General features: G+C 39.4%; 1 protein-coding gene across 4 annotated transcripts in view; it reads left to right on the top strand.

Annotated features, from left to right (window-relative positions):
• The window catches only part of Aig1 (androgen induced 1), a 226,001-nt gene that overhangs the window by 61,115 nt on the left and 144,395 nt on the right, over nt 1–20,491 (top strand). For all 4 annotated transcript variants that reach the window (XM_038338974.2, XM_038338975.2, XM_038338971.2 and 1 more), the window contains exon 3: nt 7,418–7,519. In XM_038338974.2, the coding sequence (XP_038194902.1) occupies nt 7,418–7,519 (102 nt within the window). The remainder of the gene's footprint in view (nt 1–7,417; nt 7,520–20,491) is intronic.

Raw genomic sequence — 20,491 nt, 5'->3', positions numbered from 1 at the left:
TGTAGATTGCTTTTAATATGATGGTCATTTTTACTATATTAATCCTTCTAATCCATGAGCATAGAAGAACTTTCCATCATCTAATATCTTCTGATGTCTCAAAGTTGTTGTCATACAAATTTTTCACTTGCTTGTTTACTGTTACTCTAGGATATTTTATATTATTTGAGGCTATTGTGAAATGTGCTGTTTCCCTGATTTTTTTTTCAGTTCACTTGTCATTTCTATACACAAGGGATTCTGATATTTGTGAGTTAATTTTGTATGCAGCTACTTTTTTGAAATTGTTTATCAGCTGTAGGAATTTTCTGGTGGAATTTTGAGGTCACATATATTATCACATCATCTGCAAATGGAGATACTTAAACTTCTTTCTAATTTGTATGCCCTTGATCTCCTTCAGTCCTCTTATTGAGGGGCTAAGACTTCAAGTAGTATATTGACTAGGTATGGAGAAATATTGACAAACCTGTATCAAAATTAACTAAAAGGGAGAGTGAATACACAAACTAACAAAATTAAAAATGAAAAGAGGGCTATATTCTTGATTTTTCATGAAATTGCTTTGAGTTTCTCTCCATTTGAGTTAGGATTGGCTATGGGGTTGATAAAAATTACCTTTCTAATTTTGAGGTATAGTGATTGTATCCCTAATACCTGCAGGACTTTTTTAAATCAAGAAGTAGTGTTGGATTTTGTCAAATGCCTTTGATGCCACTTTGTCATTTTTCTGTCATTCTGTCAAATGTTCAATTTTTTTGGTGTATTTCATTGATTTTTTTGTGTTTTGAGCAATCCTTGCATTTCTTGGATGAAGCCTACTTGGTCATGGTGAATGATCTTTTGTTGCATTCTTGGATTTGGTTTACAAGTAGTTTATTGAGAATTTTTGCATTGATATTCATAAGAAAAATTGCTCTGAAATTCTCTTTCTTTGTTGAGTCTTTATGTGCTTTGGATATCAGGGTAGCTGTGACCACATGAAATGAGTTTTTGACAACATTCCTCATGTTTCTATTTTGTGAAATAATTTGAGGAGTATTGTTTTTAACTCTATTCCTAAAGTTTGATAGAATTCTGTACTAAAACCATTTGTCCCTGGGTTATTATTATTATTAGTAGTAGTAGTAGTAGTAGTAGTAGTAGTAGTCATAGTAGTAGTAGTAGTATTTGGAGACTTTTAATTACTGCTTCTATTTCAGTAGGTCTGTTTAAGTTGATCATCTGATCTTGATTTAACTTTGGTAAATGGTATGTATCAAGAAAATTATCCATTGTTTTTAGATTTCCAATTTGGTGTAGTATAGGACTTTAAAGTATTTTCTCATGATTCTTTAGATTTCCTCAGTGTCTGTTGTTATAGCCCTCTTTTCATTTTTAATTTTGTTAGTTTGTGTATTCTCTCTTCCTTTTAGTTAATTTTGATACAGGTTTGTCAATCTTACAGATTTTCTCAAAGAACTAACTCTTTGTTTTATTGATTCTTTGTTTACTTGTTTTTTTTATTGATTTTAACCCTGAGTTTGATTACTTCTTTCTCACTACTCCTTTTGGGTATGAATTCTCATTTTTGTTTTTTTTTTTTCTGGAACTTTCAGGTGTGCTGTTAACTTACTAGTATGTTAAGTTGCAATATTTTTTAATGTAGGCACTCAGTACTATGAACTTTCCTCTTAGAATTAGCTTCATTGTGTCCCTTAAGTTTGGGTATATTGTGTATTAATCTCATTCATTTCTAGGAAGTCTTTAATACCCATTCAGTAGTGAGTTGTTCAGTTTCCATGAGTGTGTAAGCTATTGTTGTTGATGTCCAGTTTAATCTGAGGTGGTCAGATAGGGTGTAGGGTGCTATGTCTGTTTTCTTGTATCTGTTGAGACTTGCTTATTTCTGAGTATGTGGTCAGTTTTGGTAAACATTCTATAAGGTGTTGATCAGAAAGTATGTTCTTTTGTGTTTAGGTAAAATGTTCTGTATATCTGTTAGGTCAATTTGGTTTATAACACCAATTACCTACAGCATTTCTCTGTTTCATTTTTATCTTGATGACATGTCTCTTGGTGAACGTTGGCTACTAAAGTCTCTAGGTATCAGTGTGTGAGAGTCAATATATAAATGACTTCAACTGTAGAAATTGTCTAAAGTGAACTAAAGCTGAAGTCTTTGGTCTCTCTCTAATTTAGTGTAAGAAACTTCTTTCAAAGTGATGTAGGCCATGCATCATGTCTAGTTCTGTTTGGGTGTTAATTTCTAGCAATTGCAAGTGGCACATTACTGCTAGCTGTCACTCAAGTATTTGATTTTGAATTCTGAAGATCTGTACAGTGGTCGTGCCTCTTCCACTTTCAGTTCGTGTACAGTATTGTGGTCCTGGCTGCTGAGGAGCAGCGTGTGTACTGTCTGGGGTAGCTGGCTTTTGGACTGGGCCAGAGAAGGAGCTTGATTGCAATAGCAGAATGTTCCTATATCATTTAGATTGTCATGGGAAACTATTCATTTCCTATTCATGCCCTGGTAACAGAGTTCAAAGTTATTTTGGGTTTTGATGACCATACCACCAACAGACTATCAGTGCAGGAAGCCAAGTTCGTACCATCTGTGCTGTGTTTGTATCTAAAGACTTACTTGGAAGACTGATTGCTCAGTTACCTGTGCCTCCTGGCCTTCTAATGTGGCACCTAGCAAGGTGACTCACACTTTCTTGAAGGTCACTGTGAATAACCTGCATAAGTTCCCTCAATGTAGGATGGGGATCACAGCCTTCACTATCAAGAACCACACAGTGATACCCTATCTTGAATGGTCACTTCCTATAAACAGAGAGTGGCTCCCAGTGGTGCTGTGCTAGGTAACGTGTGACAGTCAGCTCACTGGGGGAAATTTATACAGTTTGGCAATTTCCATGGTAAAATATATAAACATCTTTATAAAGACTTACATGAGGGTGTGGCTCAAGAGCAGCATGTTTTCTTGAATCCCCAGTATAGCCCCACCACTCTCCAGTCAAAATGATAAAGTTTAGAGATACCTTAAAGGGCAAAGATGGCTAAAGATCAGTGCAAGGAAAAAACAAAATACAAAATAGTCCAATTTGTATAAAAGAAATGAATTTGTGATTTCTACTCAGGTTGGCTTTACTAGAAATGCTTATCACTTGGATAAAGAACAAATAACACCATTGTTGCACAAAGTTCTCTAGAAAATATGGGAAGAAATAATTCCAACTCATTCTTTCGAACCCATTCATTTTCCTCCTACCAAAATCAGATGATGACACCTTGAGGGAATGAACTTATAGATTAGTATATTTTATGAATAGAATCAAATAAAACCATAATCTTGAACAAAACATTGGTAAGTGGAATCCAGCAACATATGCCTATAACTTAAGATAACCAGCCATGGGTTGTTCGCTTGACATTCAAGATCAATTAATAGGTCACTGAAGGACAGAATAAGGAAGAAAATCTTAGTGTAGTTGTCTCAAAATATGCAACAAAACCATCTAAAAAATATTATCATTTACAGTAAATGTGTTTATCTCCCAAGTAAAATTCTATGAGATTTTACCCAACTTGTAAAAAGACGTCTAAAAAAAACCTGCAGCTAATGTCAAACTTCACTGTTGAGAAATTGAATGTTTTCTCTGCAGCAGAGAAAATGATAAAGGCTTTCACTGTGAATTGCTTCTATTCAACTTTGTGCTGAGGACTTAAATAACAGAACAAAAACATGTAGTTCATAAAAGAGTTTTGTTACTTTGGACACACACACATCCAAAACAATTTTTAAAATAATTGCTACAAAAACTAGTAATCAAATTTAGTAAAGGTACACGAAGCAAGGCCACTATTTAAAACTTGTGTTTTTATAAAGTAGCAACAAAGAATACACAAAAATGTAGTAATGTACATTAGCTTCCAAAAACATAAAATACATATAAAGAGTCAGGAAATATTGTGAATATCTGCACATTATTAACTAAAAATACTTCTAAGAGAAATTAAAGACAACCTTAGTACATGGACAACCTGTGCTACGTGTAGGAAATCTCAGTGTAGCCAGGACGTCAATTCTCAAACAGTAACACTGAGTATTCTGACAAGATATCTGTAAAATTTTAACAACCTGGGATTCTAGCATTTAAATGGAAGTGCAAAGGATTGGAGTTCATCAGGACCATTCTGAAGCAATTGACAGTGCAGGGACATGCAAAAGGAATTTTAATATGGTCCCAGGATTCTGCCCCTTGGAAAAGGGTCTGTAATATGAAGGACTTCCATTATCATGATTCGATTGTGCTGTTCAGCAGAGTTGAAGGGGTTTCCACCAATGGCTCCACACTAGTCCAAAGTGGCTCCATGCCTATGTGTTTACACCTAGCCCAAATCCTTACCCCACAGAAATAGGCATGGCTTCACCACTCGTGATGGGTAATCTCGGTGTCAACTTGATGGGATATATAATTATCTGGCAGGTGGACCCCTTGACCTACCTGTGAGGTATTATCTTGAGTGGTGGGGAAACCCACCTATGGTGGGTGGCACCATTCCCTAGACTGGACTCCGAGACTATATAAAAAGGAGAAAGTAGGCTGAACACAGATTTTCAGGCTCATTGCTTTTGTGTTTATTTGAACACTTTATACATAGGTTCAAGGTATCTTGATCATATCTGGCCCCCTACTTCCCCTCTAGCTTTCCCTAGGCCCATGTAGCAGAGATCTTTCCCAGTTTCATATCCTCCTCCTTGGTCCTGTTAGTGCTGTGTGGCTGGTATTTGCATGGGCAAATCACTGGTCACGGGCAATATACTAGTTGCCATATCCTCTGAGGGAAAGTGAGTGTCTCTCCCTAAGCTGGCATCAACTACCAATGGCTACTCAGCCAAAGTTATTGCCTCCATAGCCCCTCCCCTGACCCAATGGAGAACTTTAACTGACTTGATATTATACAAGTCTTGTGCAGCAAACCAAGCTCGTGTGTGTGTGTGTGTGTGTGTGTGTGTGTGTGTGTGTGTGTGGTGTGTGTATGTGGTGTGTAAACACTCATATGAGGACAGCATTTCACATCATCCTCTCTATCCTCTTATATACTCTATGTCTCAACTTCCGTGATGTTCCCTGCTCCTTGGAGTGGAGGAGCTCTTGACTGTGGAGACAACGTGAACATCTGCTTCAAGCTCCTGCTGCTGCAGTGACCTCACCAGTAGGACCACTATGATGAACTGTAACCTCCCAGTGTGTCCCAAAACAAATACTTTCATTTGTTGGGGTATTCTATCAGAGCCATGAGAAAAGTAACTAAGAAACCATTGTTTAGTAAAAATTACTTATGATGACTTACTGGACTAGAGAAAGAAGCCCTGGGACATATTTGTGAATTAGGGCAGGGATTCCCCGAATGATATCACCTGGGTGTGCCCAGAAGGAGAATGGCGGAGGTTCTGAATGAGAAGCTGTAGGACCTGAGATAATACTCCGACAGGAAGGCAGGCAACACACGGTGGTAGAAGATGGCTCTAAAAGCAGGAATATCCTCAAGATCTTATTAAAATGTAGGATCAGATTACTGCAGGGTGAGACCCAGGGCTCATTATGTCTGGCAGATTGAATGTGGGTGCTGTTGATTCATGGACCACACTGAATCCAGGCTGTATAGCATGTCCCTGGGTTTAGAAGTAGCATGGCTGTGGACCTGGTACTACATCCCTGGCACCGAGGCATTAAATCAACCATATTTGGATTCTTTTTTCCACTCAGTTGCCAAATATATACAGAAAGAACGAAGTGAAAATAGAAAAGTTCTGTCTTTCATTGAGAGTCTGGTTTTGAAAACGGTTTTATATGAGGCCTCTCATGTAACTTATTGGCAACTTTCACTCCCCAAGTAGCAGTTTCAAAAGGCTGGTTGGTCATGAAAGGCTCCCCGTTCTCACAGCTTCTTCATCTCAGGTCTTCTCAGCCATCTAACTTGCGGCAGTTTGAGCCCCTAGCATCCTCCCTCTGAATTCTTTCTCATAGACCTCACAGCCCTGGGAAATATCCTGGTTGGTTCTACTAGAAAAACATGTCATCGAGTCTCAGGGGAGCCCTGGTGACCATCAGAGTCTTCCTTTTACATGTTCTCAGTGACCAACTTCCTCACACATCATCCACTCCAGGGGCCTCAGATCATTGCCATTCTGGGCTTAGGCCACTTTCCTGTTGCCAGCTTCCTCTCACTGTAGAGAAGGGGATTTGCTTGCAACTGCTCATTCGTGTCGTGCTCTTCTGTGCTTTATTTCTCATTTATTCTATCATCCATGTATTAGGACTTCTACCCGCCTCCTAGATTCTCACCCATTTTAAAAAGACTTCTTAGTCTTCTCCCATCCCTCCCAACCCAGCTATAAATAGGATTCCCTGATGGCTCCTTGGCCTTGAGAGGGAGGGAGGGGAGGTATGGGTGGAGGGGAGGGGAGGGAAGGGGGAGAAGGAGGGGAGAGAAAGGGGAGAAGGAGGGGAGGGAGGGGGGAGGAGGAGGGAAGGAGATGGTAATTTTTAAATATAAAAAAAATAAACCATGAGGAAAAAAAAAAAAATAGGATTCCTTTTCCACTGTTCCTCCCTGCTCCCAGGATCACCTTGTTCTTACAGTCTGGATCTTCCATTACCAAACTGTCTAGACTACCAATTTGAAGATCATTTGGGGGAGAAATGACCTACTTTTTGCTATTGTTACAGGAATCTATATCTATCTATCTATCTATCTATCTATCTATCTATCTATCTATCTATCTATCTATCTATCATCTATCTATCTATCATCTATCATCTATCTATCTATCTATCTATCTATCTTTCTTTCTATCTATCTATCTATCTATCTATCTTTCTATCATCTATCTGCATAGTTGCAGTCTTTCCTTAGCATTCTTTATTCATAATAAAAAGGTAAATTGTTTTGAAGATTCTCTTACATTATTAGTAGAATTAGTGAGATCAGAACTAATGTTTAATATGAGAGTCCATTCCATGTATGATATATCAAATCTTATGTACCAGTAAATACGATTAAAGCAAAAATGAAAATATTGGTTTCTCCATTTGTAGCATGGATAAACAAAACAATCTCTATTCCTGCCTACTTTGAGGTGATAATGTTGACAGGTAAATGTAATAAAATTTTAAAACAGTGAGCGCAGAGAGAGTTCAGCCGTTATGAGCACTGACTGCTCTTCCAAAGGAAGACCAGAGAGGGGACTTGACAACCCTGTGGTTAACACTACAGAGTGAGGTGGGAACCGTTTTGCTAGTCAATCATTGGTTTACTTCTGACAGCATAAATTCCAAAACTCTTGGGTTTTTAAAACAAATAACCAACCAGTTGTGTTCTGTAAAAGATGAACTTGAAACAGAAGATTTCCTTTTCCTTCCAGTTTGTTGTCGCCGTGTTCTGGACCATTTATGCCTACGACAGAGAGATGATATACCCAAAACTGCTTGACAACTTTATCCCAGGGTGGCTGAACCACGGAATGGTGAGTGGATTAAAATAAATAGTTACCTTTGATGAAATGAAAGTCTACTAAACAACTCTTCACTAATTCGAACTTCATCCCATAGGGACCTAAGTATCAGTGAAATCTTGGATGATTGCAGTAACAGAAGAACACTGATAGTAAATAGGATTTCTTTCTGGAGCATTGAGTCATTGTGTAAACTATGTGGTCAATGAATCCATTTTTAAGAGGTGCCAGGGGTCTTAAATCATACAACGAGCTCATTCCTGGATGAGGATGGTTTCTGTGCCATTAGAAGTTTGTTGTCCTATCTCAGGGATCCATTTCCACCTATATAATCATGGGGACGAGGTTCCACCCCCACCTTGATGCAGACGAACTGTGTTAGAAGTAGCTGTTGCACTTGGCTAGTCTTCCCAGACACACGGCAAGACTGGTTTATTCCTCGACGATCTGTGATAGATGTCTGAGGAGTTTATGTTTCTTTTAAAACTTAAAGTATGTGTATGTGTATGTGTGTGTGTGTGTGTGTGTGTGTGTGTGTGTGTTTATATATATAAAAATTAAAGTATATATATTCATTATCACATGTGGGTGCTTGCATTAAGTTTATGTGAACCTCATATATGCAGGAGCCTTTGGAGGCCAGAAGAGGGTGTTGGATACTTGGAACTGGAATTATAGGAAGTTGTAAACCATGTAATGTGGGCAATAGGACCGCAACCCAGAGTCTCTATAGGCAGTAAGCACTCCTAACTGCTGAGCCATGTCTCCATCCACCATCGAGAACGTCATTAGCAGCAGACTTGTTTGCCTTGTTACGGTTCACCCTTGCTGGGAGTTTGGCTTGAGATGTTTTCCCGCTTTCCTGCCCAATTCTTGCTGTCACGTTAGCTGTGTCACGTTGCTCTCATTTGTTTCAATTCAAACACTTTGGATGGTTCGTTCACCACTTTATAAGGTTTGAGGGTTATATTTTCTGGAGAGAAGTTGCGTACCCTCTTTTCAGCTTCTAAAATTGAGCACAGTTTTGTTATTAACGGAAGGTAATTTTTAGAATAATCCCAGGATTTTCCCATTGGAAAGGGCAACCTGTCACAGAAATTATGGGGAAGCAAGAGCTAGAAATCATGAGTCTTAGATTCAAAGTAACAGCTCTTTCTGTGGTTTCTCGTCTGCCCTCAGTTGTGGGACATTTCAAACAAAGCACATGTTCTAACCAATGTTACTGTACAGAGGCGCTTTGATCCATTCTTTCTTACAGGTGACCCATCAAAAGTTGTGTATCAGACAACTGGAATTTTCTTAGATAGAAGTTAGAGCTGTTGAAAAATTAGCCTGTTGATCTAATTTCCTACATAAAAGCTGGTCTTGTTAGCCTTCGTCATTTCCTGCCCATATCCCCTCAGAGTTCTTATTGATATGAAGGGACACTGTGACCATGGGAACTCTCCCCGCCCCCTTATATTGAAAATAGATTTACAATATATCTTGATTACACTTCTTCTCCTTCTACTCCTCCTAGTTCCTCCCCACCTCCCCTCCCATACAGATCCATTCCACTTTATGTCTCTCATTAGAAAAGAACATGCTTCTAAGAGATAATAACAAAATGTAACATATAAAATATAGAAAGTTAAAACAAAAACCATCACATGGAAGTTGGAGAAGGCAAATCAAGAGAAAGTAAAAAGTCCAAGAAAAGGCATAAGTACCAGAGATCCACTTGTTTGCACACACAGGAGTCCCATAAAATAATCTTAAACTGAACTGAAACTTTTAATATATATATGCAGAAGACCCAGTGAAACCCGACGGACCCTGTGGTTGCTTGTTCTAGTGTCTCCCATGTACTCTGGCTCTTACATGTTTTCCCACCTCCTCTTCCAAGGGATTCCCTGAGCACGACAGGTAGGGGTTGAGTGAAGAAACCCCATTTAGAGCTGTGTGTTCCAAGGTCTCTCACTCTGCATAGTATCTGACTGTGTTTTTTCTCATTTGCTGTTGGAAGAAGCTTCTCTGATGATGCCTGAACAAGGCACTGATCTATGAGTATAACAGAATATCATCAGGGTCATTTTATCACTGATTTGTATTTCAAAGGACAGTATTTGGTTTTATGCCAGGTCCCTGGGCTGTCTAGTCTCTGGTTCTCGGTCATCCAACCAGTGTTTGGTATGGGCTCCATCACGTAGAGTAGATCTTAAGTCAAATCTTGGTTGATTACTCCCACAAGTTTTGTGGCACTGTTGCCCTAGCCTATCTTGCAGGTGGGACGACACTGAAGATCAAAGAGTTTGTGGCTGGGTTGATATATATATATAAAACCTGCCAAGTACCTTCCCATTCCAAAGCCCCTGGAACATAGGGGCGAAAGTTCTATGCCAGCATCAGCTCAAGCTCTCCATGTTCCATGAGTTTGTGTAGTTGTCTTCTGCAGTGGGACCTTACTGTCTGTGTCTGGAGATGAGCCTGTAGTCTAGGCAATAGCCTTGGTTGTTTGGGGATGTCCACGAGACCTCTTTGGCCAAAAATTCAATCGACTATAACCCAGTCCCTGTACTGGAAGCTTTATTTGGTGACAAGAAGTGGCCAGTTGGGACTCTGTGTCCCCCATTAATTGGGCCTATCATTGTAATTGCTTTCACATATTTCAGGATGATTGCACTTCACTAGATTTCTGTACCACCCCTCAATGCTATCCACATCCCCTCCCTCAACGCTATCTTCCCTCCCTCCCTCCCCCATCTTATCCTCCCATTCCCATTCTCTAATCCACTTATAAAGTTATTCTATTTACCCCTCCCAGGGAGATCCATGTGTCCCTCCAGTCTTTTCCTTTGTAGTTAGCCTCTCTGTGTGTACGAACCATAAATTGGTTATCATTTACTTGTGAGCTAATGTCTACATATGAGTGCGTACATGCCGTATTCATCCTTTTTTTGAGTTGGGGTTACCTCACTTAGGATGATTTTTTTTTCTAGTTCCATCCATTTGCCAAGGCAATTATTGTAAGATAAAGTGTTTACTTGGTTGTTAATTGCAGTTTCAGAGGCTAAGTCCAGTATCATCATGGTATGGAGCACTGGGACAAACAGACAGATATGGTGCTGGAGAAGTAGCTAAGATTTCTATGTCTTTATCAGCAGGCAGCAGGATGGAGGGGGTGGAGACTGGCCTGGACTTTTGAACCCTCAAAGCCTACCCCCAGTGACACACTTCCTCCAACAAGGCCACACCTTCACCTCCTAATCCTTAAAATCCTTTCAAATAGTTGCATGTCCTGGTGACTAAGTATTTAAATATATGAGCCTATGGGAGCCTGTTGGGACCAATTGGAGTCCTGGCTTTCAGCTGCTCTTCCCTGCTAGAGCCTTCTGATTGGAGTTACTAAAAGTTGCGCCTTGAGGATCAGAGGATGGGGTTTTCACCTGTTGGCCCACTTGACTGCTGGGTATTTAAGCCTCCATGGTGCTATGAAACTATGAAATAGAGGGCTTTACCAGTGATTAGACGTCCATGTGTCTGTCTGTCTTTGTATGTGTTTCTGTATTTCAACTTCCAGCCCCTTGCCCAAAGCTCGTGAACTGTATTGTAGCACATAGAGCGCAGACGGGGGGGGGGGGGGTTGCAGTGCACTGCAGGAGCCATTCTTATTCAAACCACCACCCTTCTGCTCATCCAGAAGGTCAATTATTTATTGTCTTATGAAGCATTTCCAAACTCCCCCAGCAAACTTATTTAGCTCTTCTATTTTTTGTGTTTGCACACACTACCCTATTTCTAATATATATTAGAAATATATATTATATATACATATATATGTATGTGTGTTTATGACCATAAACAATGTTAAGGTCCTTTGCAAAACATCAGCCTTTCAGTCCTAAGCTCTTTACCCAGATGCCTTGCGTATGCTAGGATCAACATGTGCTTGATTTATTGAAGAATTAATTAAGTACTGTATGTTTTAACAATTCTCTCCTACTTATATCTCATTGCTTTTGTTTCTTTAGACCTTTGTGTGCTAGGCATTCTACAGTGATTGCATCTGTAATTTTTCACAGTGACACTATGAACAATTATCTCATTTATAAATGAAGAAACCAAGGCTCAAAAAGCATATACTCTTCCTCAAAAGCACTTAGCTATGGTGATAGCAATGAGCTCTGAGCTCATGCCTATTTGGTTTCAAATATATATATACTTCTTACTGGTTTGTGTTTTATATGAATATTTGAAACATTAACTAATTCTCTAAAAATGTTACTCTTTATAGCTTTTACAAGTGTAGGTCAAAAATGCAAAGAAATATTTTGAAGTTTTGTTTCAAATGGTTTAGTGTAGTTCAACTGTTGAAGAAAAACCGGTTGACAATTAACTAGGCATATTTTAGGAGAAATATTTTGTGCCATTTGTCATTCTTCAAAACAAGAATATAAACAGAGATGCGCTTGCCACTATAGATACTAAACCAAAACACATTGTGACGTCCTCTTAACAGAGAAGGCTTTGGTCACCAGCAAGCATATTCTTATTCAAACATGAAACCAATTTTGTCACAGTATCTCCAAATATGAGGAAGAGTGACAGAAGCTGATGGCTTTATTAGGAAGTCAAAGTGAGTGGATTAGGAAAGGGAGATCCCTGAAACAGTTGCCTACCCCCAGTAGGGGAGTACGGTGCATCTCTTGAATGTCAGGGGTCTTAATTGGGAACATAGTTACATCTTTCCCATCAACGTCACTCTTGTCCTGTTTGGCTTATTATTTGCATCCTTGAACTGCGCAGTGTTACCTTCAGACCACGGAATTGTTTATTTCATTTGCAGATCCTTGTTCTGAAGTTTTAATGCTTCAAACAAATGGCTTCTTAACTGTGTGTATAGCTATTGGAACTAGAACTTGACTCAGTTTTTCCTCTTAGCTCCCTTGAAAAGCGAATGGCTTTTCTTTTGGAAACGGTAGGGCTACTTAGAAACACAAGAGGAACTGAATGACCCAAAGGTTTAGGAAAGAGAAAGGATAAATTAATTAACCTGTCAAATCCTCTGAGGTAATATAAGCTCAGTAGTTTCTTTTGCAGTCAATTTTGTTTCCCGGCAGAGATAAAAGACTATTTCCTTGCATTGTTCTAGTTCATGATCCCAGAATTAATGGCCAAAGAACTTGTACATAGTAGCTGAGAAATATCCTGCATTTTTCATTCACCTTTCTTTAATTTCATACATATTTTACTCTAGACATTAATTAAATAAAATATTATGTTAGTTCTTTAGTTTGATGATTAACTTTTAGAGTCACAAACCTTAATTTTTATAAAAATGTGTTATAAGAGGAATGAAATTTTAAAAATTAATCGTTTTCATTTTTGTTCAAATTTTAAACTCTTAAATATTTTAATATTGTATTTGTAGTTTAAAATGTAAATGCTAATATTTTTGTAATACTCATTTGTTAGCTACTTTTCTGTTGCTGTAATAAAATGACCAAGGCAACTTAAGGAGAAAAAGTTTATTTGGGCTTACACTTCCAGAGGGATAGGTGTTCGTCATGGCAGGAGGGATTGCAGCAAGCCACAGGCATGAGCAAGAAGCTGAGAGCTCACAGTTTCTAACACAAGCCAGAAACTGAGAAGGCAAACAGGAAGTAAGGCAAATTATAAACTCTGAAAGCTTGCTCCCAATGACCTACTTCCTCCAGCAATGCTCCTTCTCCTGAAGGGTCCACAGCCTTCCCCAATGGTACCCACAAGTGAGGTTTGCATGTGCAAATACGTGACCTTGTGGAGGACAGTTCTCATTCAAACATCTATATCAGTCAATCACAGATTTCTCTAGTTTGTTTTCTGATTATACATTTGAAAATATAGAAGGATATGATATATCTTTGTTTATTTGCTTACCTAATAACTTTTCAATATTCCCATGATCGTACTGGCTTTCTAGGCCTAGCTGCTTCCTTTGTCAGTGGGATGGCTAAGTTTCTTGTTGGCATCCTCAAGGATCTGTCTAACATGATTGTGAAAGTCTCAATGGGAGAGGCATAATAAATTTAAGAGGTTCTTATTTGCTCTAGTCCTGGCAAACCAGACAAGCAGAGTCCAAATGGACTCTCCTAGGGACTAAGAGAGTTTTCTGTTAGGTCCAATGCTTATGTTAGTCGTAAGGGTAGAGTAGACAAGCAATAGTTGTGCGTGAGTTTCATTGTAGTACTAGAACGTCAACATCCTGGTTAAATCAGGACAAGACAAACTTGGTGGCAGCAACCAGACGTGACATGGGTGATATACTATCTATTTGTGAGGAATGTCAAAAGACCAGTAAAACACTAATTCAAGAAGGTTATAATAGATTACCATTACCTATTTAAATATTTATAATTAAAAGCACCCCAAGAGTGGAAACTGAGGTTGGTATGTAAAATGAGAAAAGATTGTTAAAAAAAATCACCCCAAGAAAGAATGTACCTTGTTCTTGTGGTATTCACTGAAGACTCCCCAAATATTTTCTGGGGCTCTTGAACACAGGGATCACAAAACTGGGATAGAGCTCATAAGTAAATCCTGGCCCTATCTCAAAGAATATCACCAACTCTGGAATTTGAACATGGAGCTTCTGGGCATAAAATCAGTCAGCTGACAGACTCTGGACTTGCAGGACCTAAAATTCACACTTTTTTATTTTGATTTATGCTAGTGATGGCAAAAGTTAGACACGATTCCAAATAAAGAGTGTTTTATCTCCTCCTGTTGTCTAGAGGAACTGATCCTAGATTTTATATGAATGGCAGCAGGAGAACTGGGTCAATAAGTGAATGACAACAGCAATTCAACCTCATTGTATAGCTAAGAAGTTGCTCCTGGGCTCTCCAAAAGAGCCCCTAAATTTAGCTTATTATAATCAGAAATATAATCTATATATTAGCATATTTTATTTCAGCCACTGTTTAACATGAAATGCAAATGTGTTCTGTCCTTGAACCCGGATTTGTATTTATATTTCCAACAACTCCACTCATAGATGATACGGATAAAACATTTTCTAAGCATTGGCATGGAAGGATGTTTGATGTACTTGCCATGAATACCCGGAAGAATTACATTTACATTTTTATCTTTTGACCACTGATGATCACACAAGATGAAGAAGGACATGCAAGCAAATAGATTGGTTCCTGTCTTTGCCACTGTTCTGTTGTGGAGAGACGTCATGACCCTATCAGTTTTATGAAAGAAAGCATTTAACTGGGGTCTTGCTTATAGTTTCAGAGGTTTAGTCCATTATTATCGTGGTGGATAGCATGCGGGCAGGTACTGGAGCAGTACCCGAGATCCAGTCATGGTCTGTAGGTAGAGAGACAGACTCTGGGCTTGACATGGGCTGTTGCAACCTCAGAGCCAACCTACAGTGACACACTTCCTCCAGCATGGTCATACTCCCTTATCCTTTCAATCCTTTCAAATAACACCACTCTCTTATGACTATGCATTCAAATATATGGGCCCATGGGAACCATTCTTATTCAAACCATCACGGTACCCAAACTATTGAGTTTGGTCATGGATAGATATAATTGAGATTTTTTTGTTTACTTATTTATTTATTTTTAATTAAAAATTTCTCACTTCCTCCTCTCCTCCCATTTCCCTCCCCCTCCCCCACCCCCTCTCCTTCCCTCTCCAGACCAAAGAGCAGTCAGGGTTCCCTGCCCTGTGGGAAGTCCAAGGTCCTCCCCACTCCATCCAGGTCTAGGAAGGTGAGCATCCAAGCAGACTAGGTTCCCACAAAGCCGGTACATGCAGTAGGATCAAACCCAGTGCCATTGTCTTTGGCTTCTCATTCAGCCCTTTTTGTCCACCATGTTCAGAGAGACCGGTTTGATTATATGCTCCATCAGTTCCAGTCCAGCTGGTTTTGGTGAGCTCCCATTAGATCAGCCCCACCGTCTCAGTGGGTGGGCACACCCCTCGCGGTCCTGACTTCTTTGCTCATGTTCTCCTTCCTTCTGCTCCTCATTTGGACCTTTAGAGCTCAGTCCAGTGCTCCAGTGTGGGGCTCTGTCTCTAGCTTCATCCATCACCAGATGAAGGTTCTATGGTGATAGGCAAGATATTCATCAGTATGGCTATAGGATAGGACCATTTCAGGCTCCCTCGCCTTAGCTGCTCAAGGATCTAGCTGGGGACATCTCCATGGATACTTTGGAACCCCTCTAGAGTCCAGTCTCTTGCCAACCCTCAAATGGCTCCCTTAATTAAGATATATACTTCCCTGCTCCCATATCCACCCTTCCTCCATCCCAACTGTCCCATTCCCCCAAGCTCTCCCCATCCTCCCCTTCTCAATTTTTTCTCCCAAACTCCCCTTACCCCCATCCCAGCCCCACCCCCAAGTTTCCAATTTTTGCCTGGCAATCTTGTCTCCTTCCAATATCCAGGAGGATAACTATATGTTTTTCTTTGGGTTCACCTTCTTATTTAGCTTCTCTAGGATCATGAGTTGTAGGCTCAATGTTCTTTATTTATGGCTAGAATCCATTTATGAGTGAGTACATACCATATTCATCTTTTTGGCTCTGGGTTACCTCACTCAGGATAGTGTTTTCTATTTCCATCCGTTTGCATGTAAAATTCAAGATATCATTGTTTTTTACCACTGAGTAATACTCTAATGCATACATATTCCACACTTTCTTTATCTGTTCTTCCATTGAGGGGCATCTAGGCTGTTTCCAGGTTCTGGCTATTACAAATAGTGCTGCTATGAACATAGTTGAACAAATACTTTTGTAGTATGATAGAGCATCTCTTGAGTATATTCCCAAGAGTGGTATTGCTGGGTCCTGGGGTAGATTGATCCTGAATTTCCTGAGAAACCGCCACACTGACAAAGTGGTTGCACAAGTTTGCAATACCACCAGCAATGGATTAGTGTTCCCCTTACTCTACATCCCCTCCAGCAAAGGCTATCATTGGTGTTTTTTATTTTAGCCATTATGACAGGTGTAAAATGGTATCTCAAAATTGTTTTGATTTGCATTTCCCTGATCGCTAAGGAGATTGAGCATGACCTTAAGTGTCTTTTGGCCATTTGAACTTCTTCTGTTGAGAATTCTCTGTTCAGTTCAGTGCCCCATATTTTGATATAACCCCAGTAGCACAGACAATAAGGGCAATATTGAACAAATGGGACCTCCTGAAACTGAGAAGCTTTTGCAAAGCAAAGGACATTGTCATTAAGACAAGAAGGCAACCTACTGACTGGGAGAAGATCTTCACCAACCCCGCAACAGACAAAGGTCTGATTTCCAAAATATATAAAGAACTTAAGAAACTAGACCTTATAATTGAGATTTTTTGCAAGGCCTTCAACTAGTGGAGACTGAATGCTATTACAACCCAGAAAGCATGTCCTGAAAACCTTCTTTATGCACAGCAGCAGGCTGTTGGGCGTCATGGAGTTACAGAATGGGAAAAACACAGAGGAGGAGCAGTGTCAAAGGAGGCAAATGGTGTTTTTGCCATTGAGAGGAGTAAGGAGAAACCAATGCTGCAAGGTCAGAGTAGTCTCAGGAGGGCCATTTTTGCTCTGACAGAGAGAAGCCCACGTTTTCTGACCTGTCTGTGGGTTGTGAAAATTGAGCCTGGAACCTTTCTTTCCAGCTAATTAGACTTTTCAGGCATTGACAATGGAGTCATGAAAAGCAATACATAAATATTTCAGATCTAGGAAGATTGCAGGCTTTCAGTGGTGTTCCGACAAGAAGAACCAATGATGAGACATGCCTCTGCTGTGGATGACCTAGTTTAATGTTTTAAAATTCCAGGAGAAGGCAAAACCATGTGGAATGTTAGGGTATTATTATTATCATCATTATTATTAGACTAGATCCTAAAGCTGGCAAAATCTTTATATTCTAATAATCACAGCAGGAGTGTTCACTCCCCATGTAATTTATGAAGAAAAAAAACCCTACCCCTTCTCATACTTGATTTGTCATGTCCTGTTATATTTAACTGATCCCCACAAGAGGCATAATTTAGGCAAGTATTTATCCTGTTCAATATTATTTGACATTTAGTACTTATGAAAGGCTTTCTACATCTGGTTTTCCCAGAAGAGAAGGCATTAAGTGCTACTTGCATTATGGTTGGTTTTGCAAGAACTCAAGATCTGACATTATTTTGGTAGATAACATGACTTATGGAATGTTTTCAGCCTTAGGATTCACAGATTGTGCAATTCACAGTCCATAGAGTCTGTGCCCCCCTCATACTAGACACTTCATGAAGGGAGTTGCTAGTGGAAAGAGGGCCGTTATAAACACTCCAGAGATAAGAGCTGCCTTTTCTCATTTTTTGGCATTCATAAGTAACTAAAAGAGAGCTGAAAATTTTGAGAAATAAAAATTAGAAATGCAAACAGAGGTCAAAAGCTTCTTAGGAGTCCTCCAAACAAATCAGGCCCTGAAAACTAAAGTCATACAGGGAGCTGTATGACAGATACTTTCTGAGGAGGTTGCAAGGGTTCTGTATTGCACATTTGAAGCATCATGTTTTGCAGGAATCGCTTCCTCCACTGTGAATTTTTGTTCATGACTATCTGTTCTCCCTGGTCCAACCCTCTCCTGTTAGCTTTTGCAGCATCAGATTTTAACATTGGGATTGAATTCTTCTTCTTTTTGAAAAGTCACTTCCCCCTTCATTTAAAATATGAGTAGACCCAGGAGTGGTATTAGTTCAAAACAGCCCTATAAGATCTAGTCAGGGTTCTTGGGGCTATCAAAACCCAAAGTGTGGTTTACTCAAGGGCCTTTCCCCTTAATCCTTAAATCCAGAGATATTTCGAACTAAATTTAAGTCATCTGTTTTCCATTCATTTGTTGCTGGATCTTCATGTTTTGTGGAGGGGTGGTGGCGGGCAGGAGGCACTGGCTTCCTCCTTCATGCCACAGACAGATCATTCATGAGTCACAACCCAATGTCTTGGCAGAATTCCAAACCCATATCCTTTCCCCATCCCTTTTTAATTGAAGTGCCAACCTCAGCTAACTTCTCAGTGTATTTGGCAAAGACACTAAAGAGGAAAAAATCCACAGTGGTATCACAGAACCAGACAATACCAGATCCCAAGATTCTCCAGTGCATATATGTGATACAAAAGTTCCAGAGCTATAGCTGAATGACTCATGGCAGCAGCCTCTGATTGGGCATTTCCAAGGATGGAGATCTAACAGGGAACCATGACCGTGGGAGTTTATTGCCTTTGGAAAAGGCCATCACTGGGATCAAAGGCTTTTCTCCAATTCAGATCAGCCAACTGTCTTCACCCATTCTGCAGGTTCTGAATACCAGTCCTCTGGCTCCCTCTCATAGGCTGTCTGAACAGGTCTCCCTATCCCCAATAACTTCTACCTGGCAGTATATGCAGGAGCCATTCCCAGTCGGTGCTTCCTGGTTCCTGTGTGGGACATCATGACCTGGTTTTGATAGATAGAGTAAATATTAAAACCAATTCATTGCATTCACTCTCTTCCTGTAATATGTCAAACCGTGTTGGAATTAATATAGTTTCTGTGTGGTCCAAGGGAGCTCACGTCACCACAGGTGAATCCCATTAGTTGGATCTTCCAAATTTTCCCTGGTCTCTTCTTATACTCATTGTAACCACTTCAGTTCAAGGTTTCAGTTTCTCAACTGAGCTGTGGCAGCTGGGCCTTCTCTCCTCCAGATGCATCTTTCTTCCTTCTTGTTCATTTCCTGGCCACTCAGACCCAAATAATCACACAGAAACTATATAATTCCAACACTGTCTGACCTATTAGTTCAGGCTTTTTATTAACTAATTCTTACATCTTAAATCAACCCATTTCTATTCATCTCTATATCACTGTGAGGCTGTGACCTACCAGTAAATTTCCAGCATGTCCTTTTCCTTCATTAGCTACATGGCATCTCTTTGACTCTGCCTACTCTTCCTTTATATCTCTTGCAGCCTAACTATATTCTGCCCTGCCATAGGTGAAAGTAGCTTTATTCCTTAACCAATAAGAGCACATATATACAGAAAGACATCCCACATCATCTCCCCTTTTCAGTCTAAATAAAAAGGAAGATTTTAACTTTAACATAGTAAAATTACATATATAAAACACTTATAAAGCAAGACTTATAGTTACAATTTTTAGTTCATTCACATTTAGGAAATACTCGATCGTCTATCCTATTGTTGTGAGTCTGAAATTTTATATCTAATTTATCTTTTGTCATAGCTAAGGAAAACTATAACTATCTGTCTTTAACTCTTCAAAGATCCCAGAAGGATATACTATTACATAAGTAAACAGGAAACATATTGTAAGCAGCTTTCAGAGATCTAAAACTGACAGAGACATCTTGCTGCCTGAACAGTCACCCAAAGTTTTTCTGTAATGTTGAGGCATCCATCTTCAGTCTACAGGCCCACAGTATCCAACAGACTTTTCCTTGAAGCAGAAAATTTAAAGATGTGTTTTGCCTTGCAATGGCAGTGTTCATCTGTTGTTTTCTTCTGTGTCCTACAGAATGTCTGGCAGACTCTTTCATGAAATAGAAACCCTGAGGACTGTCTCACCTTCTTTAGGCAAGTTTAGCAGTCATTCTTTTGTCAGTTCTGCACATCCAGTTCATACAACATAACATCAAGCAGTTTAGGCAAGAGCAGTTTCTTGCCCAAATGGCCAACAAACTCCATCAGGAGCCTCTTCAATGTCAATCATCCTCTTGAAGTAATTGGTGCTGCCAGAAGCAGACACTGTTTCACTGTTGAAAAAAGTCTAAGTTCTTAAAATCCTTTAAAGGCCATATTCTGAAAAATTTTGAAAGATTTGAAGAATTCCTATCAATCTGAAATATATCTCTACACATCTAAAAAACCTATCATGACTACAAGTTTGACTATTATAAATGACTATCTATTAATCCATATTTTTAACTATACATTACATTTTT

Source organism: Arvicola amphibius, chromosome 8 (genome assembly GCF_903992535.2).
Source record: "Arvicola amphibius chromosome 8, mArvAmp1.2, whole genome shotgun sequence".
NCBI classification, from domain to species: domain Eukaryota; kingdom Metazoa; phylum Chordata; class Mammalia; order Rodentia; family Cricetidae; genus Arvicola; species Arvicola amphibius.
The sequence above is the reverse complement of the archived record's forward strand: the minus strand, read 5'-3'. Positions and strand labels throughout refer to the sequence as shown.